General features: G+C 55.5%; 2 protein-coding genes across 3 annotated transcripts; both read left to right on the forward strand.

Moving 5' to 3' along the window:
- Window positions 1-1,751: 1,751 nt before the first annotated feature.
- Window positions 1,752-5,888, forward strand: NPM3 (nucleophosmin/nucleoplasmin 3). 2 transcript variants are annotated; one of them, XM_058029368.1, is made up of 5 exons: window positions 1,752-1,815; window positions 3,441-3,526; window positions 4,223-4,342; window positions 4,555-4,648; window positions 5,302-5,888. In XM_058029368.1, exons 1-5 carry the CDS (start codon window positions 1,773-1,775, stop codon window positions 5,661-5,663), a joined length of 705 nt encoding a protein of 234 aa, XP_057885351.1. In that variant the 5' UTR covers window positions 1,752-1,772; the 3' UTR covers window positions 5,664-5,888. The 2 variants fall into 2 exon arrangements, with proteins under 2 accessions (XP_057885351.1, XP_057885352.1); XM_058029369.1 differs by lacking the exon at window positions 5,302-5,888 and adding an exon at window positions 5,058-5,182.
- A 12,429-nt stretch (window positions 5,889-18,317) lies between these two features.
- Window positions 18,318-26,216, forward strand: FGF8 (fibroblast growth factor 8). The gene is made up of 5 exons (XM_058029425.1): window positions 18,318-18,349; window positions 18,434-18,470; window positions 20,507-20,687; window positions 24,888-24,994; window positions 25,935-26,216. Exons 1-5 carry the CDS (start codon window positions 18,318-18,320, stop codon window positions 26,214-26,216), a joined length of 639 nt encoding a protein of 212 aa, XP_057885408.1.
- Window positions 26,217-27,788: the final 1,572 nt, after the last annotated feature.

The following is a 27,788-nucleotide window of genomic DNA, read 5'->3' on the forward strand; positions in this document are numbered from 1 at the left end:
TAGGATGCTTGTGGCCTTATTTCTTGGCTTTTAAGGAGTTGCCACATTTTCTCTTCCTATGAATTTGTTATTATTATAGAAGTTAATTGTCTAAGCCTATGGAATGTCAGGCCAATACCATCATTCTAGGATTGTAACGTGATATGTTGACATATCTTTCATGGTTATGAATTTTCATTAAGGTTGGAATGCCACTTTCATTAATCTGTTTTAGATCAACAGTATCTGTAGCAGAAAAAGACCTGTAAAACTGTATTTGAAGACCATGCGAGAAATAGAATAAAAATTGAGAAGTGAATGTAAATAAATGTGTATTTTGTGTATGAGCTGGTCCAGAACCAGAAGTGGTTCAGCAATGTACATTACATCACACTGTAAGTGTTTAATGCCCTTGGGATCAGCTGTCAGAGACTTGTGTCTGGTTTTGGTGTTGGCAGCTGTACATCCACAAAATTAACCTTGGGAAGATAAATACTGAGATACCTGAAGCAAGTAGCTTCCTCCCTAGAGTGACAGCTAATAATTGAAGAGATGGGCCAGGGTATGAAAAGCAGCTTTTTCCTAAGGTCATTGCACAAGAGTTTGTCCACCTGCTGCACGGGTGCACTCACTGGTGGTGGTTCAGAAGCTGTGCAGTGTGGAGAACAGGATAACACACAAACCAAGCAGGGAAGTTACAAGGTGAAAACTTTTCTCCTGGCCCAGTAAATGTTCTCTGTTTAAAACGAGTAATGTGTTGCACATAGGTGACTATGTTTTGTTAAAGCCTATTTCATGAGGTTATGACATACTTGTCTCTGTACAACAAATGTGGGCCTGGGAAAAGGGATTGGGCTCTGATGTTGCCCCAGACTCTTCCTTCAAGGGAGCATAATGCAGCAGTGGATTCTCCTGCCTCCATCGCCTGGGGTGGTGGCTGCAGACGGGTCAGGTAGGGTCAGTGGCTGCGCAGAGCAGCCGCTGAGAAGCACATGGGTGTGCTTGTGTAACCATTGCTGCACGAGCACTTGCTCCTTTCTGGGACCTGGTTCAGCTTTTCAAACCTTCAGTCAGGTTTTCCTTGAACCTGCTCCAGCTGAAGCAAAGTGAGTGGCTGGCTAGCAGAGGTCTCTGCCGTAGGAGCAGAGCCAGGTTTGTCCCCAGAAGGCAATGTGAGCTCGTTGTTACTGGGGTTTGTTTTAATTTGGCTGCTCCTCTGCAACACCAAGCAGACTGCTTCCTTTTCTGCTTTGAAAGACCAGTCCAGCCCTCTCCTCCTTGCCGTAGATTTTGAAGTAGGATGTTGCTTTCTGTGCTCAAACGCTCCTGTGCCGCAGTCCCCAGTGTAGGGTCACGCTGCTCTTGCCCATGCTTAAAGGGATAGAGATGAAGAGCTGCCGTCCTGCTTCCGTGCTTGTCACCCTCCTGTTCCCCCGATACCCCTCTTCGTACCCTCAGCCCCCTGGGGGGCTCTGCATGTGCCCTGTGTCTCCTCCTCAGTGCTGGGCGGCTGCTGCCGCGGGCCGGGATGGCACCCAGAAGGGCGGTAGGTGAGCGGCCGGTAGCAAGGGCCGTTTTTCCGGTGTGGCGTTTCCACAGCTGGCGGTGGGGTCAGTAAATGCTGAAGGCCCAGCGTGGCCAGGAAATACCCTGATAGTGAGCTATCCGGCGGGGCTCTGCCGCAGGACCCTTTGGTTCGGTCCCCGGGGGCGGGCACGGGGAGGAGCGGCTCGGCTCGGCTCGGCTCTGCACGGCCCGCCCCGCTGCCAGAGCGATCGCAGCGCCGCCGCCTCATGGAGCCGCACGGGCCCCCCTGTCCCGGCAGCGTCCTCTTCGGTGAGCGGCCCGGGCCGGGGGAGCGGGGACACGGACCAGGGGGAGCGAGAGACACGGCGGGGGGGGGTCACAGATGAATTGGGGAGGTGACACACGAGGCGGGGGTGCGGGGACGAGAGAGACGTAGGAAAGTGAGAGAGAGCTTGGGGCAGGAGAGAGATGGGGCAGAAGGAGACTTTGGTGGGTATTGGGTGGAGGCTGGAAAGGCCCGTGTGGGTGGGGAGGAACACGTGTGGGGGCAGCTGGAGCCGGGGGGCAGTGTCAGAGAGAGACCGGGGGCAGCAGAGACATTGTGGGGGAAGGAGGCAAGGGAGACACGTGGGTATGGAGAGACACGTGTAGGGCATTATCGTGCCGTGGGGGAAGAACGGCGTGGAAATACACGTGGGGGGCATTATCGTGCCGCGAGGGAAGGACGGTGTGGACACACACGTGTTTGGCCGCGCTCGGGAGGGAGCAGGCACACGCTGGGCGTCCCGGGGCGGCTTTGGGGAGCCGCTTGGGGTTTTGGTGTTCTGGCGGCTTTAGAGGGCTGGGATTCATGGAGCGGCGGGTTCGCAGCCCTAGCTCCCGCCGGCCTCGCCCGCTCCTCCGGTTCATCCCGCGCTCCCCTGTCAGCCTGTCGTGGTCGCCTGTCGCGGGGCGTGGGGCCGGGTCCCTCCTCCGGGGGGGGTTTGGCCGGGCCAGGCGGGGCCCTGCGCTGCTCCCTGAGCCGTGTGAGCCCGGGCCGGGCCGCGGCTCCGCGCCCTGCGCCAGGAGCGCAGTTACAGCCCCACAGGCCTCTCGGGCACCTGGGGTTCGGTCGTTCGGTCCTCCCCTCGGTAAGTTCAATATATAAGCATGCAGAGAGCGGTCCTGCCCCGGGCTGTGCTTGTGCAGGCTGATTCCTCTCCCGTGGAAGTGCCGGCACTGGTATGCAGGGCTCAGCTCTGTGTTTTCCGGTCAGCCTCACATTGGTGAATCATCCTGCAATAAGTAAACGCACTTTTAGTTTAGTTTAGTTCCTCCCTTTAGTCGACTGAATCCTGATCCTAAGAGCTAAGGACGTAGTTATGCATCTCCCTTGTTTTTGTAACTGTCTGGGCTATGTAATAAAATATGTCTCAAAACTTCTCTTGAGGGACTCCAGCTCCCTGCAACTTGGCTGGCATCCTCCCCTTGGGTTGTGCCTCATCGTTCAGGTCTGGCACTCTGTGTCTGTCTCTGCTTCCAGACTCAGATTCCCATTCAAGAAAAAGTTGAACTGGCGATGGCATAAGCAGAGTCACTGTTCTGTCTGCTCCCTCCTGCTTCCCACAGTGGTGTGCCCTGACTGTTCTGCTCTCTGGAGGGGAAGAGCCTTGCCCTGCCAGTCCTTGGGAACCCTGGGTGCCCATGGGCATTGCTTCATGGCAGCCTGCTTTGGGGACACCAGGTTTTGTCCCTGCATGGTGCAGAGGCAGGTGTGTGGTTTTCTGGGACCCTGGAGCCCAGGGTGTCCTGGTCTGATGCTGCTCCTCACATGAGAAAATAGTTTTAGGATGCAATGTGCTTGCCTGGCCAGGGCTGCCCCTAAGGACCCCTTTGCCTGTAGTGAATGTTGTTGTGTAATATTTGCTACTGCTTTTTTAATCTCCTACTTCTAGGCTGTGAGCTGACTGCCAGTACCAAATCCTACACATTTCAGGTGGATGAAGAAGACAACTTTGACCACATTTTAGCACTGTCTACGGTAAGAGAAATGTTAATTACTGTGCTTGTTCTCTCTTGTAGTTGCCCATATCCTTATGCCCCTTTTCCAGGCTCATCCTCCTTTCTTGGGCTGGATCAGGGGACTCCCTTGGCTGAAGTCCCAGGACTGGCTGCTCTCAGGGCACGACACAGAGTGGTCACAATTATCCATCATACAGAGGTGCTTGTGCAAAGCCTATGGTGGCAGGAGACTGATGAGTAGGGGAATGCTCCAGGCAGGTGGTGAAGAAACACCATTTTCCCTTTTATTTGACCTTGCTGGAGCTTCACATCAGATCCACACCAGCTGGGTCTCTGGCTTGTTGCTCCCCAAGCCCAGATAGGTGCAGGGCTTCATTCCTGGCTCTTCCTGGGGATGTTTTCTATCCTGGGAGCACAGAACCTGTCAGCATGGATCAGATCAGCAGAAAATGCAGCCCAGGTGCCATCCATGTTGGTGACAGCAGTAACAGCTGTTGCAGCTGGGAAAGGCACAGAGCCCTCTCTGGGGCAGTCAGGGGACATTTGCAATGGAGTTTTTCAGTGCTCTCCCTGTCTTGTGGAGCAGCATCCCCACACCTTGCATGACATCTGGGCTGGTAGCAGTGCTGTGGGTTCCTTGTCCTGCGGAGAGCTCCAGCTGTCCCAGATGTGTCCCTTGGGAGAGCATTTGTTCACAGTCTCCACTCCCACCCAGGTCTGCCTCACTGATGGTGCCAAGGACGAGTGCAACGTGGTGGAAGTCGTTGGGCGAAACCACGAGAACCAAGAGATCGCTGTGCCTGTGGCAAACCTGAAGCTGTCATGCCAGCCCTTGGTAAGAGGCTGATTTGAGGACTCAGGGCTGAATGGCTGCAGGGAACAGGATCTAGGATCTGCAGCTCACAGCAAATGCCCGGGTACCCTTGGCCTGGCTGCAGGTGCCCTCAGATGGACATGTTTAACTGGGCTAGGTGCTGTACTGGGAACTACAGGAAATTCTGCTTTTTGCCTCTGCCCCTAACTCAGCTCCATCTCTGCTCTTTGCAGCTGAGTCTGGACAATTTCAAGCTACAGCCTCCAGTGACCTTTCGGCTGGCAGCAGGCTCTGGCCCAGTGCACCTGGCTGGCTGGCACAGGATCAGTAAGGACTGAGGGGTGGGGGAGAGCTTGGGAGGAGTGAGGGGGATAAAGGGGCTTCAGTGTCAACAGCATCCAGGGAGCTGCTGGGTGCTGCCTGGCATGCATGCTGTCCCTCCTTTGTGCTGATTCCCCAGGGGCTATCTCAGTACAGGAATTCCTTCCCTACCATAAGGCCTTGCATGGGAAAAGGGGTCTGGATGTCTCAAAGTGTCCCCTTTTTTCATGTCTGCCTGTCACCATTCCCCTCTGAGACCTCCCTCCCGCTGGGATGCTGCTTATTTCCCACTGTTAGCTGCTGTGAAAGCTGGTTCAGAGCCCCTCGGGCTGCTCTGCTCCTGGGGTGTCTCATGGGCCAGCTGTATTTGCACAGACATGCACTGGTGAGTGACAATTAGTTGTGTGTGTCCCAGTGCACAGGGAAGGTACTTCCTTTGAGGAGGACGATGACTTTTCTGAGGAGGACGAGGAAGATGAGGAGGACCTTCCTCCCATTATGCCAGCCAAGAAGTAGGAGGAGGAAGGAGGTGTCTCCAGGCAAGGTGAGGGGCCAGGCTGCCTTGGAGGAAGGATCTGGGTGGCTGTGATACTGGTGTGGCAAGTGTGGGTGGAATGTGCTGCTCAAGTCTGCTGATCTCACCCTGGTTCTTCCCCTAGGTACTCACTGGGACTTCCCTCCCTGGATGGTTTTTACCTTGGATACCAGTTCCCACGACCTCAATGTTTGCTGCCTTTTTTTTTTTTTTTTTTTTTTTAATGCTGTTTTAACTATTTGGGGAGCAGAGGCTGCTCCCAGCACTGAAGTGTCTCCTTTCACACAGCCCTGGGAGGGTGATCCCAAAACTGGATGGCTGCTGCTGGTATATCCCCTGTCCCTGATCCCTGTTTTGGGAGCTGGGGACAGAGGAGGTGATCCTTACCCTGTGCCTTTTTGCTGTCCTGGATTTCTGCTCTGTGCACCCCCTTTCCCTGGCTGTGAAACACTCAGTCCTGGCCCCTTGTCCAGCAGATGGGTGTAAAGCCAGTGTGGGACAGGCACTTTCACTGATTCTAATGTGTTTGCTTTTGCTTACTCCCAGTTTGGTGGTTTTTATACTTGGAAGTGTAAAAGTGGGGCCCATGCTCTGTTCTCAGCTGCAGTTATGGTGGGATGGGAGCTCACAGCCCCTCTGATTTGGGGGAGGTTCTGGGTCAGTTTGCATTGTAAAGAACTGTTCTTACACTCAATAAAGATCTCTCAGGCTTCGGGTCTGAAGGAAGGTCCCTGCTGGCTGCAGGTTCTTCCCATGCACGTTTCAGTGGGGCAAGTCTGAGCTGTGACCTTTGCTGAGGAGTTGTGTCCCCCTGCCTGGGTACCTGGAGAGGGTTTGATCCTTTCTGCACTTCAGCCAGGTGCCATTTCTCACCCATGGTGGCTGGTTCTGCCCTTAAATGTTTCTCTGGCAGTTTCTCTGCGATCAGTCTTGCATTCTTGGCCCATGTGTCAATGCCTGTCCCAGTCCTCCTTGCCTGAGACACTGGCTGTTGTCCCTGAGAAGCACCATGGACTGTTCTGTCATGCTGGCTCTGTGGGTGCCCTGGGACAGTGAGTTTCTCAGTAGCCTGGACTCATGTAGGAAATCTAGGGTGGATCCTCAGCTCAGGCTATTTTCTAGATTATGTTTCTCTCCTCTGGAACTGCTGCAGCTCCTTTGCACCTACTCACTGTTTCTTTCTGGCCCCAAACAGACCTTGCTTAGCTCTCAGAATGAGGCTTCAAAGCCCTGAGCAGCAAAGGGAAAAGGAGTGAAGAAGAGCTGGCTCTGGGGTGATCTTCCTGTTGCATTTCAGTGCTAAAAGGGGGCTAGTAAGAAATATGGGGACAGGTATTTTAGCAGGGCTTGTGGTGGTGGGACAAGGGGTAATAATTTTAAACTAAAAGGGTTTATTTAAATCAAATATAAGGAAGAAGGGCTTTTTACCACCCTTGGGGGTGGTAAAACAATGGCACAGATCACCCAGAGAAGCGGTAGATGCCCAATACCCAAAAACATTCAAAATCAGGTTGAGCAGGGCTCTGAGCAACCTGATCTAGTTAAGATGCCCCTGTCCACGGCAGGAGGGTTAGACTAGACGGCCTTTAAAAGTCCCTTCCAACACAAAAAATTCCATGTCTCCAGACCGCTGGCATCCCAGCCCCAGGGAATCTCGGCTGCCTGGGGGGCACCAGCTGGCTCGGGGGAGCTGGAGCCCGGCAGCAGCGCGGGGAAGATGCGGGGCTGCAGCGGCGGCGGGGCCAGCGCGGCACCGCCAGGGGGCAGGCGGGCTCTGCGGGCCGCGACGGCCGCTCCGGGGCACCGGCACCGCCGCTCCCGCTCCGACTGCCCGGCCCAGGGCCGCCCTGCCCCGGCAGGGTGCACAGGACATCCCTGCCCGCTGCTGCTCCTCTCCGGTGACACGGCGGCTGTGGCTGGCAGGGCTCCTGTCCTCCCCCGCCGTCCCCTGTGCCCGGGGCTGGCGCTCGGTGCCCCTGCCCATGGGCGCCATAGGGTCTCTCGGCAAATCCCGTTGCCCTGGGAATGTCCCAAGTAGCGGGACGCTCCTGCAGCCGAGGTGGGTGAAGGGAGGCGGTGGCATCTCCCTGTGGGCAGTGGATATTGGAGAGGTGTCGGTGGGCACACGCACCAGTGCCCTGTGCTGATGGCACGGGAAAGGAGTCCTGGGCTTTGGATGGAGCCGTGGCTGGGACAGCGCTGGGGCAGTGCCCAGCCCCTGCTGGGCTGGCACCCCATCACCTTGCAGATTTCCCTGGCTAGGTGCACCTGGAAGGGGTCAGGGATAATCTGTCTGCCAGACCTTGACTGTGCTTGTGCTCCGAGGAAATGCAGCCTGACTCCAGGGGAACGGGAGCCAGCAGACCATTTTTAACAAGGCACTCTTGGAAGGGAGGGCTGGGGGAGGCAGCTGCTTCCCAGCCTGATGAGGAGTTATGAGTGGAGGGAGTGGGCATTGCTCAGTCCTGGAAGGGTGATGCTGTTGCTTCACACAGTGGAAGAGGCTGTGTGGGCTAACGAGAAGGAGCATTTGGCCTCTTCAACAGTAAAAGGAGATTATTCTTCAACAGTAAAAGGAGATTATTTCAGGCTGCTGGTGTGTGTACTGCAGGGTGTCTAGGTAGCTGGAGCAGAGGCAGGCAGGACTGTTCTGCCAGGGGGCAAAGGTGGCACCGTGGGGGACATGAGGGTGGTGGCAGGAGGCTTGACAAAGCTTGTGCACCCCACTGCAGGACCAGCCCAGCTCAAGACCTTGCCACGGGTGCTGGCGTCCCCAGTGCTGCCATAGGGAATGCCATGGGAATTGAGTGCCCCCAGCAGAGAGGGAGCAGTAGAGGTGCTGGGGCCTCTTGGTACTGCCAAGCCCCTTTCTGGGTGACTTTGGGAGGTTTGCTTCCTGCTCCCCAGCAATGTCAGAGCCTTGATGTGCTCAGCTTGGGGAGAGGGAGATAAATGCTGAAATGTCAGGAGGCTGGGAGGGGGGATGCTCACACAGCACTTAATGGGGAAGGATGGGATTACAGGGGTCACGCTAGGTGAGCAGCTTCCTTGGTGGAGCTGATGGTATCAAAGCAGATGCCCCCGGCTGCAAATACCTTGGGCAAACAAACAGGGCTGCCTAAGAGCAGGTGGGCTTGGGCTTGGCTGGGCTGGGGGGCACTCAGTGCTCCTGGGGGGCAGGAGGCTTTCTGTGCACAGGGAGTGAGGCTGGGGCTCTGGTGTGGGGCTGCCTTGCCTTCCACGGGGTGAGGGGTAATCCAGTGGCTGTGTTTCTATGTACAGATGGGAGCTCCCCATGCTGGAGACACACCTAAGGGTGTGGAGGTGCCAGTACCTGGGGAGCCGAATGATGCCCCAGTCCAGGTGGCTCCAGGATTGCTCTGGGAGTTGATTTGATCTGAGCATCCCCTCTCTGCTGCTTCAGGGCTCTGCATGCTGGTACAGCTGGTGATGGATCCCTCCCTGCTCTGGCAGCAGTGGGTGACCCTGCCCCTGGCTGAGCCATGCAGCAGAGGAATGGAACTTAATGTGGAGCTCATCCTGCATGGGGGTGGCTGTGCACCCGTGGTGCCACACACCACAGCCCTCCCAAACCAGCCTGCTGCTCCTGGTGAGAGGCTCAGGCTGCTTGCTGCAGGGCCTGGCTCAGGTGCAGCCTCGCTGGGCTGGGGCCTGGCTGCCTCCTCCCTCTGGGTGGCTGGGCCAGGCCAGCAGCTCCCAGAGGATGCTCTGATTTCAGAGGTCAGGTCTGAGTTGCTGTTTCAGGGATGGAGGAGCAGGATGGGGAGCTGCTCTGCTGAGCGTGGCCAGGAAGTGGTTTTCCTTTTAATGCCCCAGCGGGTCCTGCCCCATCAGAGTTCTGGCTGGGTTTCAACTCTTTGTGGCTTATACCACGGCCCCAGGGCGGCTGAGCAGCACAGCTGTGACTGTGCTGTAGGTGGGGCTGGTCCCCTGCTCCATGAGCTCCCTGTTGCTGGTTCCCACGCTGGTCCAGGCTGAAGCTCTTTTTCTCTGAGTCTTGGCTGCCTGGGCTTCGAGGGAAGCAAGGGGGACACGACAGGAGATGCAGCATCCCATTACCCCGGGGTGCAGCAGCTCTGCAAAGGAGGCAGAGAGCCATGTGGCACACTGGTGGCAGCAGGAGCCAGAAAAAGGGCCAGCAGAGCCACCTTTAGCTGGGACTGCCCTGATGGTGGGTGTGATGGGTGTCCTGCTCTCTGGAGCGTTAGCTGACTGTGCCATCCCTGCTCCATCCTGCAGCAGTGGGCACGGGTACTTCTGCTAGTGCCTCAGGGAGCCAGGGCAGGCCCGGGCAGAGCTGAGCTGTAAACAAGGGAGGCAGCAGCAGGGTCTGGAAGGGCCAGGCTGCCAGTAATTCCCATCCTCTTCCCATCAATATGCCTTGCAAAGGGAAATGGTGCTGGTGCACTGTGTGGGAATGGCCTCTGCTGGAAAAGCTAAAGCTCAGGTCTGGTGTCATCTCCTGCATGCTGGTGCTCAGACATGAGCTGGGTCCTCCCCAGGCTGCCTCAAGTTTGTTGGGAGCTTGGATGTGGGGCTGTTCACCCACTGAGTGTTCTGTGGGAGGAGATGAGGTTCCTCCTGTTCCCAGTTCCACAGCAGATGTCTGGATTCACACCCTGGCACAGGAGTTAGCTCATGCCCAGGGTGGTGACAGGCTGTGATAATGTGATGTGGACCCGTGTCCCCAGCCCCAGTGCTGCCCAGAATGCAGGAAGCTGTACCTTTTTGTTGTGCAGTAAGGGCACACCTGGAGAAGCACAGGTGGGTTAAAATTCACAGACACGTAAGGCAGGTGCTAAAAGTGAGTGTGTTTGGGCCATGGCAGAGAGCTCCTTGCAGGGCAGCCTGGGTTGAGGCTCCCTGAGCTGTCCCCACTGTCCCCTCCTGAGCCCCTGCCCAGCCACCTCACAGCAGGGCAGTGCTGGCAGCTGTGTGCTCAGCACCCTCAGGTGTCCTGCCCTCCAACCCTCGAGGTGCAATCTGATCCCTCTGCTCTGGGCTGGCACTGGCACAACTGCCACTACTGCCCACGTGTCCCTGCCAGCCTGGTGGCATCCAGGGAACGGGGCCTGCATGGAGCACCTGGGCTGTGTCCCAAGGGATTTAGGATCTCTCAGAGTTTTTCTCTCAGGGATGTCAGTGGCAGACCCCTGGCCTGGATGGGCAGGATTTCTCTTCTGTAGTATCCTTGTTGGTGATGTCTCTGCACAGGGCCTGGGGGACACCTCACACCACTCCACACCTCCATTCCCTGCTCCCCTGACAGGCTCTTGGGCAGGCACAGAGCTGCAGTGCCTGAGGTCTGGGGGCTGGATAGGAAGGGTTGCTACTGATGGGCAGAGTAGAGGATGACGAGAGCAGAGAGGACAGGGACCTTGTGTGTGGCAGGTCTGTCCTGCTAGACCTCCTAATGCCCAGCTTACAGGGGAAGGCAGCATGGTCTGGCAGTGGGGCCTGGCCATTGGGAGGTAGGAATTTAGTTCTGGAGAAAAAAATGGAAGTAGAATGTTTGGAGAACTCTCAAACTCCATCTGAATTCCCTGGGCATTTGCACCTGTGCCTAGGCTGACTCCCTGCAGCCCTGACCCACCCCTGCACATCCTGGAGATGGTGTTGACACCATGATGGCAGCTTGGGTTGTGCATGCCATGGCCGCACTCCAAGGTGGCATGAAGTCCCCTATCACAGCTGGAACTGGGGAGAAGCCAATTACAGGCTGTCTCCAGGCTCTGGCTGTTGTTTTGCCTGTGACCATATGTTCCCCACCTTCCTAACACACAGAGGTCTGCAGGGCAGCACAGAGACCAGGCATGGCCTGGGCATGGAAGCTGGCAAGGGGCACAGTTCCCGTGCCAGTGGGGGCTGTAGACTTGACAGAAGATGAAGGGCTGGGCATGGATAAGGACTAGCAGGGGGTTTGGGGCAGGTCTGTGTTGTGATGCTCCACAGAATTGTGGGGGGCTGCAGCCAAGCCTGGACAGCAGCAAGTACCATGTGTGCCCACCTCAGCACTCCCGTGGGGTTCGCTCCCCCTGGCCCCACTGTGTCCCCATGGCCATGTGGGGTGCCCTGGGGTCTGGCTCCTCGGGGCCAGGGTCAGGATGAGCTGAGGCTCTGCTGGGCTGGGATGTCAAAGGGGCCATAACCCTGATGTTTTGCAAACTCCTGGGGTCAGCAGTTCAGCTGCCACTGACACAGAGGCCCAGAGACACACACGGGCATTTTGGGTGGATGCTGTAAGCAAACAAACGAAGGTAGAGTTACAGCAACGTGGAGCCCCCCCGGGCCATGGTGTTGGTTTAGGCTTAACCCCACTGCGGGCTGGGTGTAGAAGTCCTCTTCCTAAGAGGACCCAAATCCAGCCAAATTGCCTGATGGGGCTGCCTGGGAAATGAGGAAGAAAGGAACAGCATTTTGTGTCTCTGTCTCAGCTACTCGTGATGCTGAAGGAGCCACAGACAGGACAGTGACACCTGGCATTGAGTGATGGCTCCCACCATCCTGGGTGGCCAGTGGAGCCCCTGCCTCCCCAGCCTGGCTTTGACCCCCCCTTTCCCAGCCCTGCCTGATGATGTGTGCCTGGAGACCCCAGCTTGGGCTGGGGCTGTGCTGCTGGGGAAGTTGTGCCAGCCAGGAATGCCTTGGGACCAGGTTTTGGAGGTGCTGCTTGTACAAGGGGGTCAGGAATGGAGTGGAGCTGCCCAAGGCCCATGAGCACACACATCCTCATCCACATGTCCATGGGTGTGACCCCTTCCCCGTGCACGTGTCATGGCCATTCCTGGTCTGGCTGCTTGTTTGCTGACCCCTGTTCAATGCAGAGCAGAATTGCACAAAAATACTCAGTCTGGGGTGTAAATCCTGCAGGGTTGGAGATGTCACCTTCTCCCTGAGCTGATGCCACGTGAACTGTCCTCACTGGGACCCTTTGGTCTTTGTTTCTGGCTTGCCTGGCTCAAGGACTCTGTGGGGATGCCTTCCTGAGCTGGGTAGCTGCAGAGCCATCCCAGTTCCCCTCTCCTTGCAGATGGATGGGACCTGAGCATGTGCCTCCCCTGCAGTGCCCTCCACAAGGCTCTTGGTCTTGCTCAGCTCTGCCAGTCCATTACCCATGTGCCTGGCTCACCCCACGTGCTGGGTGGGGATGCCAGAGGTGAGAACAGCACCAGCCTCAACAGACCGAATGCAGGGGATGCTTAACACCATTGGAAAATCCATGTGGGAATCCATGGACTGTCCTGGATGACAGGAGGATCCTCTGCTCTGACTGGGAGCCAGGAGTGAAGCTGCCCCAGGCTGAGCCACCCAGGCTGCCCCTGCTGTGCTGCAGCCCTGCTGTTGTGAGTGGTGAGCTCTCCTCCACAGGGCCCAGCCTGGATGGAAAGCAGAGCCCAGCTTTGCCTTCTCTGATCCGCAGGAGCATCGCTGCCTGGGAGCCTGCACGGGACCACTCGGGGATGGTGAAGGCAATACTGACACCTGCAATTGCAGGAGCACAGACTGAAATTGTGGAAGCACAGGCTGTGTTTCTAGAAAGCTGCTGGATAGGAGGGACAGGAGATGGTGAGGGGCAGAGGAGTCAGCCCAATTCCCTGAAAGGAAGCTGTGAGAGCAGGCTGCTGAAGAGTGAACAGAGAGGGTCCCATCATCCAGGCAGGTCCTGCACAGGGGGCTGTGACCAGAACACAGGGACAGTCTCCTGGCCCACAAAACACGCCTCAGTCTTGCTGCTAGTAATTGAATAGAGAGAAGAATTAATTGTGAGTGGGCTGTGTCTCCCCTCCCCGCTCCTCGTTTGCCCTGGGGCTGCCTTGGTGCTGTGGGTAGGGAAGACAAGGTCATTCCCATGTAACACATCCCAATGGGGTTTCGCCAAGTTCCTTCCCTTTGGGGGTGGGGGCAGGTTAATGGTGAGCAGTGGGATTGCCCCAGGCTGCTCCGTGCTGCTCAGCCATGGAGGAGCTGCTGTTGCCTCTGAAACGGCCCATTAAAGCTGCAGTGAAGGATCAGCAGGCAGGGCCGGGGGCACTGGGCCACGGGGCTGGGAAGGGTGAGGGTGGAGTGGACTAATATCCCTCTGGCTTTGCTGGGAAACCTCCATGTCTATATTTTGGGCTGGAAAAAGTTAGTTTATGGCCAAGCATCCTCCAGGCCTGGCTGTAAAACGTTACAGGATTCTGGGGTTTGTGCATTTTGGCTCTTCTTCATATGGTGTTGGAGCAGGGAGAGATGCTCAGGTACTGGGCAGTGCTTCCTGCACTTCAGTGTCCCCACCTTTGTGAGCCCCAGCCTCTGGCTAACCCTCAAGCCTGCTGCCTACACTGTCTGTCACCTTTCAGAGTCCCCCAGGCAACTGCTCTGAGCCTGTCTGAGCGCTCTGCACCTGCAGAGAGGAGCTCTCCTCGCCCTCTGGGGGCTCGGCGCTGCTGAGTGCTGCTGCAGGTACTGCTCTCCTCCCTCGCTCGGGATTAGCGCTGTGCTCCTGCCTGTGTCCCTGCCTGCAGGGAACTCTGCCTCTCGGCCTTCCTCTGTGAGTGACAGCAACGTCCTGGCTGCTTCTCCACCTGATAGTTTCCCCTGAAACTCTCCCCTGGTAGTTCCCCCTACTTGAAAGAGGTATTCAAGGCAAAACTCCTGTCGGTGTTTTGCTGGCATCCCCTCACTCCAAATTCTCCTACACTCCTCTTTATGATGTGAACTCCCTGTTTGCCAGGAGCCCTTGTCTCCATTCAGCCCAGTTTGGACTGCTTGCCCCTAAAGCTGCTAAAGTTGGTGTTGTTTTCCTTGTCTCTGCCTTTCTGAATGAAGGATGCTGGTGGAGAGGTTTAGGCTGATGCTCCTTGCTGGATTTGATCTCTGTGGGGAGCAGCTGACACCACTGTTTGTCATCCTGCACAGGGAAAGGGGTGTATGTGGACCATTTCTGGCTAGAACTGGGCTAGACAGGGATGGTAAAGAGGCAGGCAGGAAGTTGGAGGTGGAATCTGGCTCTGTTCTGCAGATGTGCTAAAGGAGATCCTGGAACAGAGAAGGGACGGTGCTGGGGTGGCCCTGGGTTGTGGGGGTGCTGTGCTGAGCATCACAAGGGGAATGGGAAGAGCTTTCTTCAGCACCAGCTGTGCTCTCTCCAGTCCCTGCTGTACAGGGGCACAGACCCCTCCCAGGGTCTCACAGTCCCTCACCTGCTGCTCCTTCCATATCAAAGCCTCTCCTGATCTGCTTCCTGTCTTATCTCAGTCTAGGCTGCTCCAGGAGCTGCCTCCACTCTCCCCAGCTGCCAGCAGGTTCTGTGTGGGGTGAAGGAGGTGGGCAAAGTTTGAGACCAAACCTGGACCCCAGCCAGGCTGGATCAGGTGCCTCGGTGTCCTGTTCCTCTCTCAGCTCCTGCTTCTTGGTGTTGTAGCCCTGTGGCTCCACCATGGTACCCTCAGCTTTGTGGGGAAGGGGATGGGAGGGCTGCAGCTCACATCTCTGCTACTAATGCTTCATCTGCAGCGTTTAACAACCCTGATGAACATGAACATGAGCTCTTCTCTGAAGGAAAACCCTTCTGTACCTGACCAGCCTAAACATGGTCCCAGTTCTGCAGAGCAGGGCAATGGAGCAGAGGGGCAGCAGGACAAGATCTGGTGGGACCATGCTGGTAAGCCTCTTCCAGGGATCACAGCCCAGTGGCTGCTTGGTGTGCTGGAGGCACAGCAGCTCCCCAGGCCTTTCTGCCACAAGGGGCTTTCCTCCACCATCCCCACAGCAGTTTGGCTGAAGCCCAGCTGGTCTCAGGAGCACAGGGCTGGAGTTTCTCTTCTCCCCAGGAGAGCCAGACAAGCCATTTAGCCTTGTGCCAGGGGATGGAGGGGACCCTCACCCTGTGGACCAGGGGGCTTATCTCAGATGGCCTGTGAAGGAGCTGACAGGAGGCAGATTTCCCTTGTTCTGCCTGGCACGGGGGAGAGCCTATCCAAAAAGTTTTTTTACTTAAAAACAAAAGGAGGTGGGGGTGTCACTCTTGATGCAAACACAGGTGGGCTGGGAAGCACCAAGGGAAGAAGGCAAATGCCTCTGTGCAGGCCCCCATCTTCCCTGCAAGGAGCAGACTGTGGCCACGACCCAAGGCAGCAGCAGAGGTGGGGTGAGCCCAGCAGCTGTGATGCTGCCTGTCCCTGGCTGCTGTCACCGACCTGCTCATTCCTTTTCCCTTCCCAAAGGTGGGCTGGGATGGGGGCTGTGGAGGCTCTGGCTGTAGGCCTGAGAATGGCTGACAGGAGCGTCGTCTGTCATCCCCTGTCAGCAAAGTGTGGCCACCCCTGCGTGATCCCACACTGGCTGGATTTTACAGCCATGACTGGCACTTGAGCCTGTTTGCTGAGGGCAGGGGGCACACGGGACTGTCAGCTTGCAGCTGCCTCTGACCCCGTACAGGACTCCATAAATCTCCCAATTTAAGGCAGTCTGGGCTGTTCTGGAAATGGTGCTATTGAGTGGACTGTGGTGTGCAGGGTAACATGTGCCTGCCTGATCCCCTGCCCACCAGGGATAAAGTAGAGGTGGCCACTGGTGAAGGAGAGCAGCATCTGGCAAATAGACCGAATTCCTTGATTTTTTAATATATAAAAAAGTACAGATTGCCTGAATTTAGAGCATCAGGAGTGTCTGGTGTTTCCTGCTCTGGTTTTGCCTGGTTTTCCTTAGGCAGTGCAGAGAGGTGAATAGGAAGAACCACCTCACCTGTGCTGTGGTACATCAACAGTTCACGCAGCTCAGCCTGGAGGGTTTTTCTCCTGACCATGTGCTGTACTGATGAGCTGAGTGTGTGAATGTGTCGTGCCCTTGGAAACCAGCTCCTGCTTCTGCTGAGCACCTTCAGTGCCTGTTCCTGGTCCTCTTAAATGCTTCCAGTTAAATGCTGGTTTGGCCCAAGTCTTCTTCCTACACATAGGAAACCTCCTAGAAACATCTTTTTGCACCAAAAAAAAAGGGAAGGAAAATGAACAATGAACCGAATTTTGGGGTAATTTTGGCCAACACAAGGCAGTTGGTCATCCTGTGCTGTACTGGGTTTTTAATACTGATGCAGGGACTATTTTCTCCTTGGGCCCTGTGGGGTCAGCCCAGTGATGAGGCAGTGCCCAGGCCCCCCTGCCTGCCTCAGCAGTGAGGATGCTGAGCAAGATCAGGTGAGAACCCTGGGGGATCCACCCCCAGAAGTGACAGCAGGCAGAGTTTTGGGGAAACACATTGTGTGGCGGGGAGAGGTGTTGGTGCACTTGTGTCTAGGGCTGTTGGGGAAGCAACCTGTGCAAGGGGGAAAATGCACAGGCTGAGTGTCAGTGTGCATGTGTGAGAGAGAACTGTGGCTGCAGCTGGTGTGATCGTGTGTGAGGCAGAGGGTTGTATTTTGTGGGTAGGGGTAAGCAAAGCAAAGTGAGGATGGCTGTGCTGAGGGGTGCAGAGTGTGAGGGGTGTGAGGGCACCTCAGGGGGAAGGCTGCACGTATGTGCCAGCTGTGTGTGTGTGAAAGGGACTGTATGTGTGTGAAAGGGACTGTGTGTGTGAAAGGGACTGTATGCAGGCTGCGTGTGTGCCTGCATGGCTGTGCGTGTGCAGGAGGGCTGCACAGGCGTGTTTGTGTGGGGCTGTGTGCGTGTGAGCGGGGCTGTGTGTGTGAGTGCGGGGCTGTGTGTGTGTGGGGCTCTGTGAGTGTGAGCAGGGCTGCGTGTGTGTGTGCGGGGCTGTGTGTGTGTGGGGCTGTGTGTGTGTGAGCAGGGCTGCGTGTGTGAGTGCGGGGCTGTGTGTGTGTGGGGCTCTGTGAGTGTGAGCAGGGCTGCGTGTGTGTGTGCGGGGCTGTGTGTGTGTGGGGCTGTGTGTGTGAGCAGGGCTCTCTGTGTGTGCGGGCGGGCCGTGCACGCGTGTGTGTGAGTGTGGCTGTGCTTGTGCGGCGGGGCAGCCGCCGCGCTGTCACTCAGGGGCGGCTGACAGGAGCTGCCTCTCCAGCGGCGGCAGATAGCGCTGATTGCTGATTCGAGGAAGCAAAATAGCAATTGTAATTATGGGCTCTGATAAGATAAAGGAGGGCGCGGGGAGCGCGGGGACCGGCAGCGGGGCACGGCCGGCAAATTAGCAGCTGTCACTCAGCGCCGAGCAGGCGGCGCCGGCCCCGGCCAGGTACCGGCCCCGGGGGCCGCCCGCCGCAGCCCCGCCGCAGCCCCCGCCCCGGTGCGCAACAGGTGGCGGGGCCGGGAGGGCCGGGGCTCGCCGGAACAATGCAGCCCTCGGCGGCCCTGCCCGGGCTGCGGGGCTGAGCCCCGTCCCGCCGCCGCCCGGCCCCATGGCCCCGCAGCGCCGGCCCTGAGGGCGCCCGCCCGCTCTACAAGGTAAGAGCCCGGCGGGGATGCTCGCGGAGAAATCGGGGGCGTCCCGCTCCCCAGCCCGGTTGCGGAATTTGCTCAGCCTCACTCCTTCTCGAAACTCCGGCCCCCTCCATCCCCCTCCTCCGGTAATCCTTTTAATGTCTGGCACGTCCCGGGAGGGCTCGCCCGCCCGCTCCCAATCCACAACGCGCCCGCGGAGCGGCGAACCCCCAGCGGGGGGAACCGCGTCCTCGACCCACCCTCCGAGCCCTTAAACCCCGTTTTACGGATGGGGAAACTGAGGCACGGGCTGGGGAGGGAGTCCCGCCGACCACTGGCCGCGGAGCCCGGCCCTTAGTGGCAGCCCCAAGCCCCGGCGACACCTTGCCCGCCGCTCGCTTCGCTTCGGCAGGTACCGCCGGGACCGGGAGGGGAGCCGGGGTCCGGCCGGGCTTCCCCCGTGGCGGCTGCCGCCCCCCGGCCGCGCCCGCCCCCGCCGTCGGGGCTGCGGGTCGGCTTCGGCTCCCGCGGCGGCAGCGGGGCCGCGGAGCGGGCGGGGGGCTCCCCGCGGCAGGGAGCGCCCCGGGGGCTGGCCGGGCGGAGGGGCCGCCGGGCCTTTCCCCTCTGTAGCCGCTTGTGCCCTCCTTTCTTTGGGGCTCGGACGTGCCGGCAGAGCGAGAGGAACCGAGGAGCTCAGACAGCGCCGCGCCCCACGGGCGCTCCCCGCCGCCGCCGGGCCCCGGGCCCCCGGCCCCGCATCGGCGCCGCGATGGACCCCTGCTCTTCGCTCTTCAGCTACGTGTGAGTAGCGGCAGCCGCAGCCCTCCCGCCCCGCGCCCGCAGCCCCCCCGGCTCACACCTCTCTCCCGCTTCTCCCCCTGCCAGGTTAATGCACTTGTTCGTCCTCTGCCTGCAAGCCCAGGTAAGCGCCCGCCGGGCTGCCCGGCTTTGTTCGCCCCGCGGGGATGGGGGTGCCCCGCCGCCGCCGAGCGGCTGGGCAGGGAGGGAGACAGGGAAGAGGAGCAGTTTAAAACCCAGGAGGCAAAAGTTGCCTGGCTGTAAAAAGCCGGAGCCGAGGGGGGACCCCACCTTTCCCGGGACGCAAAATAAGGTGCGCGGGGGGACTCCGACTGCGAGGCAGAGAATACCGAGATTTCAAGGAGATACGCAAGATTATCTTAAAGTAGCTTTAATTCCTGTCCCCCCCGACCTCTAATTACACTGCGGATATCCCCGTCCCTCTGGTCCGTTTTTTGCCCCCCACTATATTGCTTCATCCAAAAAAATAAAGCAGAATTTAAAAAAGGAAAAGAAACCCTGCAAAAGCCCTTAGTAAAAAGCGCAGGTTTTGATTCAGCTTAAAAGTGACTTTTAAGACTTTAGCATCGCTGGTTTGTATCGGCAGAGACAGAAGTGACATGAATAGATTAAACGTCCCGGGCAGAGCTTGTGCAACACCCGCATACCAGCAGGCACGCGTCGCTGGGAGCGGTGTGCCTCCAAACCGGGGTGAACCCCCCTTCCCCCTGAGATTACAGGTGCAGAAGCTTTTTAAAAATGCCCTTCTAAGCTACTTTTAAAAATTATTTTTATTTTCCTGGAAGCTTGGAGGAGAAAAAAAAATGGACTTTCCAGCTGAAAAGTGAAGGGAGCGGGGCACTGGGATTGTGCAGTTGTATAAAAACATAGCTGTAATATTTTGGAGTATGAGATGGAGACCAAATAGCAGCATGGCTAATGACCTCTCCTCCACATGGTACCCTCATCAGAGCTGGGGAGAGAATCCTGCTGCATTATCCAAAACCCTTCTATAGGAAACACACATGCACAGGCAGAAGCAGAGGGAGAGAGATGACATTGTCAAGGGGAGATATCTCTATAAAGCTGGCTTTGGGAGAGCAGCGGCTTTTGCTTTTATTGTGGTTTTCTGTTGTTGTTTAAGACAGGAGGAAATCTTCCCATTTGACGTGGGGGTGGTGGGGGGTAGCCCCAGCCTTCTGATGTTGAAAGGAGCGATCTCCTAACATTTGCTCAGAATACATCTTTATAAATGTCAGGGAGCAGCGAAACTTTCCAGACTTAAAAGAGGGATTTGAGACGAGGGGGGAAAAAGACTTCTGTGCCAGCTCGCGAGCCGGGGCTGAGGGGGGAGCAGGTTTGGTGGCTCGTGAAAATCATTTAAAGCCCAGGAGCAGCAGCGTCGGGTCTGGAGAGGATGGGCTCAGCTGCGGCTCGGGACTAAAGGGCTTGGTGTGCTGGGGCCAGGGATGACCCCGTGCTGGCCGCAAACAGCTGAGAGGGGATGGGAGCTGTGTTTGCAGGGTTGCATGTTGGTATCCTTGGGCTCTTATGCCACTAAATACCTGTGCTGGGCTATGGTTTTCTTGTAATTCTTATGCCTCATAGTTCCATCATCTCTGTGAACTTTGTGTTTGAAGAGCTTAATAAGTGTGGTACTTGAGAGCAAATAGAGAGCCTGAGACCCAGAGGACAGGCAGCTGTTGAATCTGTTGGGGTGTGTGCCCGGGGCAGCTGGAGCCATAGTGTGCTCCTGCAGAGGTGAGAGAGGTGTGGGATGAAAGCATCAGCTCTTTGAGAGGACAACACAGTGCTGTCCTGTATGTCCCACCTTGATCCCCTCCAGCTCCCAGCTCCTATCGAGTCCTGACTGGGACTGGGGTACCTTGAGATGGGCATCAAGGTTCTACTCCCGAGCTACCAGCACCTCTGCTTAGGGCATGTCTGGAGAGGGCACAGCTCTGTACAGGGCTCTGGTCACTGTGTCCCCAAGCTTAATGCTCCTTCTCCTGGAGAGACTCTGATGGCACAGGAGGCGCCGCCGCGGTCCTGGCCTCCCGTAAAGCCCAGCTGGAGGCCAGCGATCTCAGCTCAGCCCGCTTGCCCCGCTGAGGAGTAGAGATTATAATGGTGTGTTGTATATTTTTTAATTTCCTAAAGGTAACTGTTCAGTCCCCACCTAATTTTACACAGCATGTGAGGGAGCAGAGCCTGGTGACAGATCAGCTCAGCCGGCGGCTTGTCCGGACCTACCAGCTGTACAGCCGGACCAGCGGGAAACATGTGCAGATCTTGGACAACAAGAAAATCAATGCGATGGCAGAGGATGGGGATGTGCACGGTAAGGACATGCCGTGGGGGGAGCTGGGGAGGTGTTCTCAGCCCAGCGTGGCGATTGATGATTTCCGTCCTGTTTGTTAGCCAGAAATCGTTAAAATCGTTCGGCATGTGGGGGCTTGTAAGAGGAGAACATAGGGGTCAGTAATCAGCAGCTGTGTGATTCAAGGTGAGGGCAGGTTCCCTGTGCCAGGGGAGGGGACCAGTTCTTGAAGGATAGGCTCTGCTTCTTTCCCTTTAATTCTCAGTTTGCACCTGACTCAGTGGGCTTGGGGCTGTGGCATCCTGAGCAACATAAGGCATTTTATCCCAGCTCTTTGCAGGGATGGGAATCCCTGAGACTTTCTTTTGAAACAGAAATGTAAAGTAAATTTGAAAAAGCAGAGGCAGGGTGGAGAAAGGGAATGACTGCTTTGGAAGCATTCCCTGATCTAGGACTGTCTAAAGTGACATTTTCTTGTCCCATCCCTTCCTTCTCAAAACAAATCACGGGGAAAGGGTCAGCGAGGCAGTCAGCTGCAGGCAGAGATGCTGCCGTGTCTCCAGAGACAAAGCAGGGACTCTGCAAGCGTGAGAGCCTGCGCTCTGCCGCGGCCCCTCTGCACCACCCTGCACCCCCTCCCCAAAACCTCCAGCCTCTCTGGGGCCAGGGGACCAGTCCCTCTGCTGGGGACTCTCGAAGCCCAGATACTTTGATCGTGTGAGCTCCTGACGTGTCGGGCTGGTCGGATGCAGCGCCGGGGTCAGTGGGGCCGGCTGCGGGAGGCCTGGTGCTGCACCCGGGGCAGGGAAGTGCCTGCGATCCTGTGCGCTGCACACAGGTATCACAACTGATCCTCGTTGCTATCAGCTGCATTTTCCCTTTCTTCCTTGGCTAGATTAGTAGAAATATTTATTTTCTTTGCCTTTCTGATTTTTGGGGGCTCTTTCTTCATTTTGTTTTGGCTGAAAACTTCACACTGGGCATTATCAGTGCAAGCGCAGTGCAGGTTCCATGTGATGTTCCATACATCCAGAATTAATCTTGCAAATGAATTATTCCCATCCTGGAGTAGCTCTAACTTGAAAGGGCAGTAGCTAATTTCTGAAGCCAAAAAAAGAAAATCCCATCTTGTTTTAGACCTCTAACGCCTGGATTTTAAAAACCAGTTAGTGCATATTTAAATAACAACCAGGTTTAAATACGGCCAGAAGGAGGGGACTGGTGGTGGCTTGAAAAACTCTATTAAAATGTAATAAAAAAAGGTTAAGCATTTGAAGAGCTAAGGAGGAAAATGAAGACTGATCTAAACCAGAAAGAGAACAAGCAGTTTTTCAGATGTAAAATTTTAAAAGAGTTGCAAGTCTGTAAATGTTAAAATAGAGGTTCAGGATTGTTCTGTATGAATCTCTAGGGAGGCCCCCATGTCTGGAAGAACTATTAAAACGCTTCTTACTTTCACCTTTTTTAACATTTCCTGAATACTTTCTCCTCTTCGCAGTCCAGTTGGGGGATCAAGTGTGTCTCGCTGCATTTTTTCAGCATTTACGTAGCCACTTTCCCTTCAAAGTTTGAGCATGAAACATAATTTTACTGGGATAAATCTGTCACTTAAATGAAAGAATAGAGTTGAAAACGTTAAGCCTCCCCCCTTCTCCAAAAGAGGAAGGGGAAAAAAAAAGGAATCCCCCCAAATGTTATTTAGAAATCCACTTTTGTAGCAAAGATTCCCCCCTCCCCAAGCCCTTCTTTCTGCTTTTTCCTTTTTTTTTTTTTTGGTCTCATTTTTGGGGGTGGGCGTGTAAAAGGGGTTGATTTATTTTCGCAGATGACCCCTTTCCCCACGCTGACATTTTTACAGCCGACTAAACATCGAGTCCGGTGTTTTCAGTTATTTGTCTTAATTGTCAATATTTGATTGACTTTTTTTAATTCTAAGGGAAGGCAGGAGGCTGGTGCAGCCCAGCTCGTCCCTCCCAGGCTGTGCTTGCCTCCAAGAAAACCACTGCCAGCTGGAGCTTGGACTCGACCCCACGAGTGGCTGGAGACACCAGCACAGCTCTCTGCCTGCTTGCTGGTTTTTGTCTGTGCCCAGGGTTTTCTGTGGGTTGGGGCTGGAGTTTGCAGGGTTCACAGGTTGCCTGCAAGGGTCTAGGGGTGCAAGTCCCTGGGGCCAGGTTGTCTTCATCCTCTGTGGATAAGGGGTCTGGAGCGACACATGGGCTGGGCTCGTGCAGGCCAGCAAACCCGTCTGGTGGCTGTAAATCACAGCTGCCCTTTGGGGAAAAAAAAAAAAAAAAAAAGAGAAAAGTCCAAAAGAGAAGCAATGTGCATCTTTAAAGCAGGGTTTTGTGCTCACTGGGGCCAAGGCCTCCCCACTCCCTCCCTCTATCCCTCTTCATGCCTCCCTTCCTCCCTCCCTCCCAGCTCTTTCTATCTCTCAGAGAGAAAAATCAATTCTCCTCAAACCTTTTACTGCCTCCAAGATCAATTCCACCCCTTTCCCCAATATAGATAAATAGGGGGTCACTGTCTCAGTGCTTTGTTTGCAGAGTGCCATCGCTCCCGTGGGTGGTTTTGGGGATGCTAGGTGCTTGTCAGGCTCTGGGCATTGATCAGCACAGCCTGGAGTTCACTCTGCCCAAATTTCTTGTCTCTGAGTTCAATCTGTGCCTGTCTAGGAGTAGGGGGGTGTGAGTGCATGGCAGCCTGGGGACAAGAGAGGCTGCAGGGTGATATTGACAGGAGGGGGTGCCTGCATGCCCATCAAGCTTGGCCTGTCTAACAGCACCAAATCAGTTGGCCCCAGCAAATTTGGGGATGACCTTTCCATTGGTCAGCTCAGCAGCTGCCAGTACTGCCTGCTTGCTGTCCCCACCCTTGGTGCCATTGACCTCAGTAGCATCTGTCATAAGATGCAGAGTTGAGGCACTGCAGAGACAGAAAGACATTTGCCCCTAGCTCAGGGTGTGATTTAGGCTCAGTTTAACTTGTGTGTGCACCTACAGCCTCCTTCTGCCGTTCAAAGCATCCTCCTGCAGAGCCGCCCATTCCAGGGCCACATCACTGCCCTCGCTGGGGCTCGCTGGAGGCTGAGCATCCTGGGGTAGAGATGTGCAAGCTGCAGTGAGCTGCAGTCCTGAGAAACTAAGCAGCCCTTGTGCAGGAATCAGAGAGGATAAATAAGGCATCAATGGACTTAAAGCCCATAATAAGAGTGTAGGCTTGGAACCTTTGCGGCCTGTCCTCTGATTGCCTTGCTGGATAGCACTTACAGTACTGTGGGCTGATGCTGGACAAGAGGTGATGTGGCAGTCACAGCTGGCTTTTCAGCATCATGGGGGATTCTTGGGTGCTTGGCACAGCACAGACCTTTTGAGGTGCAAACAGGTAGCCACCATTCCCAGCGGGGCTTGCTCTGGGGAGAGCAGCTGCAGGAGCGGGAAGAAGGATGTCCTGTCCCCATCCTCCCCCCTCCCTGGGAATGGATGGGCTCTGGGGCTTGGCTTCCCAGGGTGAAGGCAGGGAGGGAAGGTGACAGGTCTATTTATAGGCGGCCCATCGACCCAGCAATTTGCATAGCTCCTTCGGAAGTGGATCGATGCCTCCATTAAAAAACTGAGCCCAAATCAATACGCCCTCTCGACTCGTGCAAAGGTGAAAGGCATTAAAAGGGTGCCTGTACCCTTCACGCCTCCCCTGCCAGCTGCAAAGTCACTGCTCCTCCTGCAGCCCTGGCCTGGCAGAGGGACACGGAGCGGTGTCCCCTGGGCTGGGGCAGCTGGCAGCACACTGTGCACTTCCAGAAGGTGCTGTCTGGCTCTTGCCCACCGGCACACCCAGACTTGCCTCAGTTTCAGGGCAGCTGCCTTGTTCTCTGCCAACCCTGCTCACTGCCCTGAATCCATCCGGGGCACCTCTGTGACACCTGAACCACCGAGCCCTGTGGAGCTGGGTAAAACAGAGCTACTCCCAATCCAGCACAGCTCAAGGTGGCAAAGGGACACGTCCTGGGTCATGCAGGGACAGAGGGGCAAGTTAAGGGGGAGGGGGACAGGCTGTATCTTAACCTCATGTGCTGATTTTGGGGCTCTCTGGCCCAGCTGCCAGAGATCAGGTGCCTACAGCGCCCAGCATCAAGCTGCATTGCTGGGGTCTCCTTACCTGTGCCAGCGCTATCCCACAGCCCCTCTGACCTCCCTCCCTCCCTCCCTCTCTCCCCAGCCAAGCTTATCGTGGAGACAGACACCTTTGGGAGCCGTGTGCGCATCAAGGGGGCAGCCACAGGTTTCTACATCTGCATGAACAAGAAGGGGAAGCTGATTGGCAAGGTAGGGTGCAGGGGTATGGGCAGGGCAGGGGACACGAGTGGGGACTGCCCTGAGGGGAGCTCTGCCTTTTGGGGCAGGGGAAAGGCCATCCTGCAGCCTGAGGGGGAGCAAGAGAGGTGGGCGGCTGCCGTGTGGGGCACATTCCTTCTATCTCTGGGAACAAATAGGCGGATTGCTGCTCTATTCTCCACGATTACATGGTACAAGTGCCAGGAATGTTAAGATGCTCCATGGGGCTGGCCCCAAGGCCAGACCCCACCACCCGCTGGTTTGTCATGCAGCTTGTCGTGCCTTGATGCCCCTTCCCGTGGTGGGGGGGTTGGACATGCAAAATCCCTCCAGACCAGTGATTATCTGCAAGGATTTTCCACGGCAGCTGCTTCCTGGGGGCTGCCCCATGTGGGTCCCTCTCTAGTCCTGCTACTGCCCATCATGGGGGAAGCTCAGTTCCTGGCTACCCCCTGCTCCCCCCACCATCTGTGGGCACCATCACCACTGACCTCGTGTCACTTCTGCTGCCACTCAATGCTCCTTGATGCCCCTCTTCTATTAAAGACCCCAGGAGGACAGGATGGGTGGGTGAATTGGGATGGAGAGTTTGCTTATGGTTACATCCAAAAGCACAGATAGGGAGGCTGAAGTTCCCTTGTGAATGTGGGGGAAGTTAAGGCTGGGATGTTCCTCCATGGATGTGGTGGAAGTTAAGGCTGGGACCAGCTGGACTGGTACAAAAGCAGCAGCGAGCAGTGTTTGTCACAATGCCTTCTCCCTGCATCTTGTTAGGGAAAGCACATTTTGGGCAATTCTGACTAGTGGGAGAAGTGAGCCTTTGGTTGCCCCCAAGTTCTGCAGCCAGCATTCAGCACACGGTGGGGCAGTGAGAAGCAGCCCTCCGAGAAAGTGCCCGTTGCTTAAATCTCTGCTCCTGTCCCCTTGTCAGAGCAACGGCAAAGGCAAGGACTGCGTCTTCACGGAGATCGTGCTGGAGAACAACTACACGGCGCTGCAGAACGCCAAGTACGAGGGCTGGTACATGGCCTTCACCCGCAAGGGCCGCCCCCGCAAGGGCTCCAAGACCCGGCAGCACCAGCGCGAGGTGCATTTCATGAAGAGGCTTCCCAAGGGCCACCAGACCACCGAGCCCCACAGACGCTTTGAGTTCCTCAACTACCCCTTCAACCGGAGAAGTAAAAGGACTAGAAACTCCAGAGCGGGCCCTTGATGTGCCTGCCCCGCCTCCTCTGCCTGCATCTCTCCTGGAGGATGCTCCTCTGAGCTTGGTGGACTATATGTAGAGACTTTCCCATATGGGTATTAAAGAAAACAAAAAATAAAAAAAAAAAAGGGAGGGGGGAGGATAAAAAAGATTACCCGCTCTAGTTGTTGGTACTTTTGGGGGGGGGGGTGTTTGGTTTTTACAAAAAAAAAAGGAAAAAAAATGAAGAAAAAAATGAGAGAGGCTCTATTTTTGTACTCCAGCTTTAAAAGTAATGAAACATTCAAAGACTGGTGAAGGGAGAAGAGCCCTTCACTTAGAAATGTTCTAGTCTGTTTGGGGTTGCGCTTTATTTTGTAATAATTTTTTTTTGTAGCTCTAGAGGGAAAGGAGTTAAAAAATCATGTTTAAAACAAACAAGGAAAAAACCATAGAAATCCAAATCTGGAAGCGATGTGCTACTTAAATGAACTGAGCTAATGCTGTGCTTGCTGGAGAAGATGGAGAAGCTGGAAAGCAGCAAAGAGGAGGGGATGTGTTTTGGAGGTGGTTGGAGGCCTCCTCGGTGGTTTCTGCAGCCTGGGTGATGTGGGGGCTGACTGTGACGCCTGGGGTGAGGAACACTGGATGCTCTCTTTCCTTGGACGTGCCCACTTCTCTGGCTGAGCAAGGGGTTGCTGGAAGTCGCATCTTTCTGAGAATGCTGCTGGCTTCACAACTCTCAACTTACTTTTTTTCTCAGGAGGGGACAGGGGTGATGGATTCCCCAGAGAAAGTCCTGAACTGACTTGGTACCTCTTACCCACGGGAGCATCTTTGGCATTTGGTTTGTTTTAAAGTACTAAGGTACAGCTGCTGTGGAGCGGGCTGATAACTGGTATTATTTTTTTCCCCATGTGGAAAATGTGAACTTCTCACCAAAAATTGATATTTTTTTCTGTCTATATTTTTTTATGAGATGCAAGTTTTCATCCATAAAATTAAACTAAGTTTACAAATTATTCTGGAGCCATTTCAGGCTGTTTTGTTGTGATATTCAGTATCTTGTCATAATAGTTGGTGCTTCCCTTGCCAACCATCTCCTACAGGTCTCTGATCAGAAATACCGCCACCCTTGACCCCCCAGGAAAGGAGGGGATATCTTTCAAAATTTCTGTGTTGACAGAAGCCCAATTTTATATTTAGAAGGGAAAAAAAAAAAAAAAACAAACCAAAGGAAACATTTAATCTCTTGAGTGAACATCCTCAGCCAGCCCTGCTCTGCACATGCTGCCCTGGGACTGTGACTCTCTCCAAAGGGTTAAACCAATTATTCTTCACGGGGAGGGCAAACAAAGACACTGGATAGGAGCCAGAACCAGGGGTGACTTTTCATCCAATCTTTTTTGATTGTTTGAGGTTTTTCCTGTTTCCTTGAGGATTTTTGTTTTGTTTTGGTTGTGTACAAATTGAATATGAAATGATTGAAATATTTATTTAATATGTGCATTAAAAGTTTGTATTAGTCTAACTGAGCCTGATGCTTTCCAGGGCGGGGCTGGGGCTGGACAGGGATGACAGAGGATGGCAGTGAGGTGC

This window comes from Melospiza georgiana, chromosome 8, assembly GCF_028018845.1.
Source record: "Melospiza georgiana isolate bMelGeo1 chromosome 8, bMelGeo1.pri, whole genome shotgun sequence".
NCBI lineage: Eukaryota > Metazoa > Chordata > Aves > Passeriformes > Passerellidae > Melospiza > Melospiza georgiana.

Bases quoted from the DNA above. Each gene is read 5' to 3' on its own strand.
- NPM3 (XM_058029368.1), top strand. From the start codon at position 1,773: ATGGAGCCGCACGGGCCCCCCTGTCCCGGCAGCGTCCTCTTCG. The intron at 4,343-4,554 runs GTAAGAGGCTGA...TGCTCTTTGCAG, and splicing joins AGCTGTCATGCCAGCCCTTG to CTGAGTCTGGACAATTTCAA. The intron at 4,649-5,301 runs GTAAGGACTGAG...TTCTTCCCCTAG, and splicing joins GGCTGGCTGGCACAGGATCA to GTACTCACTGGGACTTCCCT.
- FGF8 (XM_058029425.1), top strand. From the start codon at position 18,318: ATGGACCCCTGCTCTTCGCTCTTCAGCTACGT. The intron at 18,471-20,506 runs GTAAGCGCCCGC...AATTTCCTAAAG, and splicing joins TCCTCTGCCTGCAAGCCCAG to GTAACTGTTCAGTCCCCACC. The intron at 24,995-25,934 runs GTAGGGTGCAGG...TCCCCTTGTCAG, and splicing joins AGGGGAAGCTGATTGGCAAG to AGCAACGGCAAAGGCAAGGA.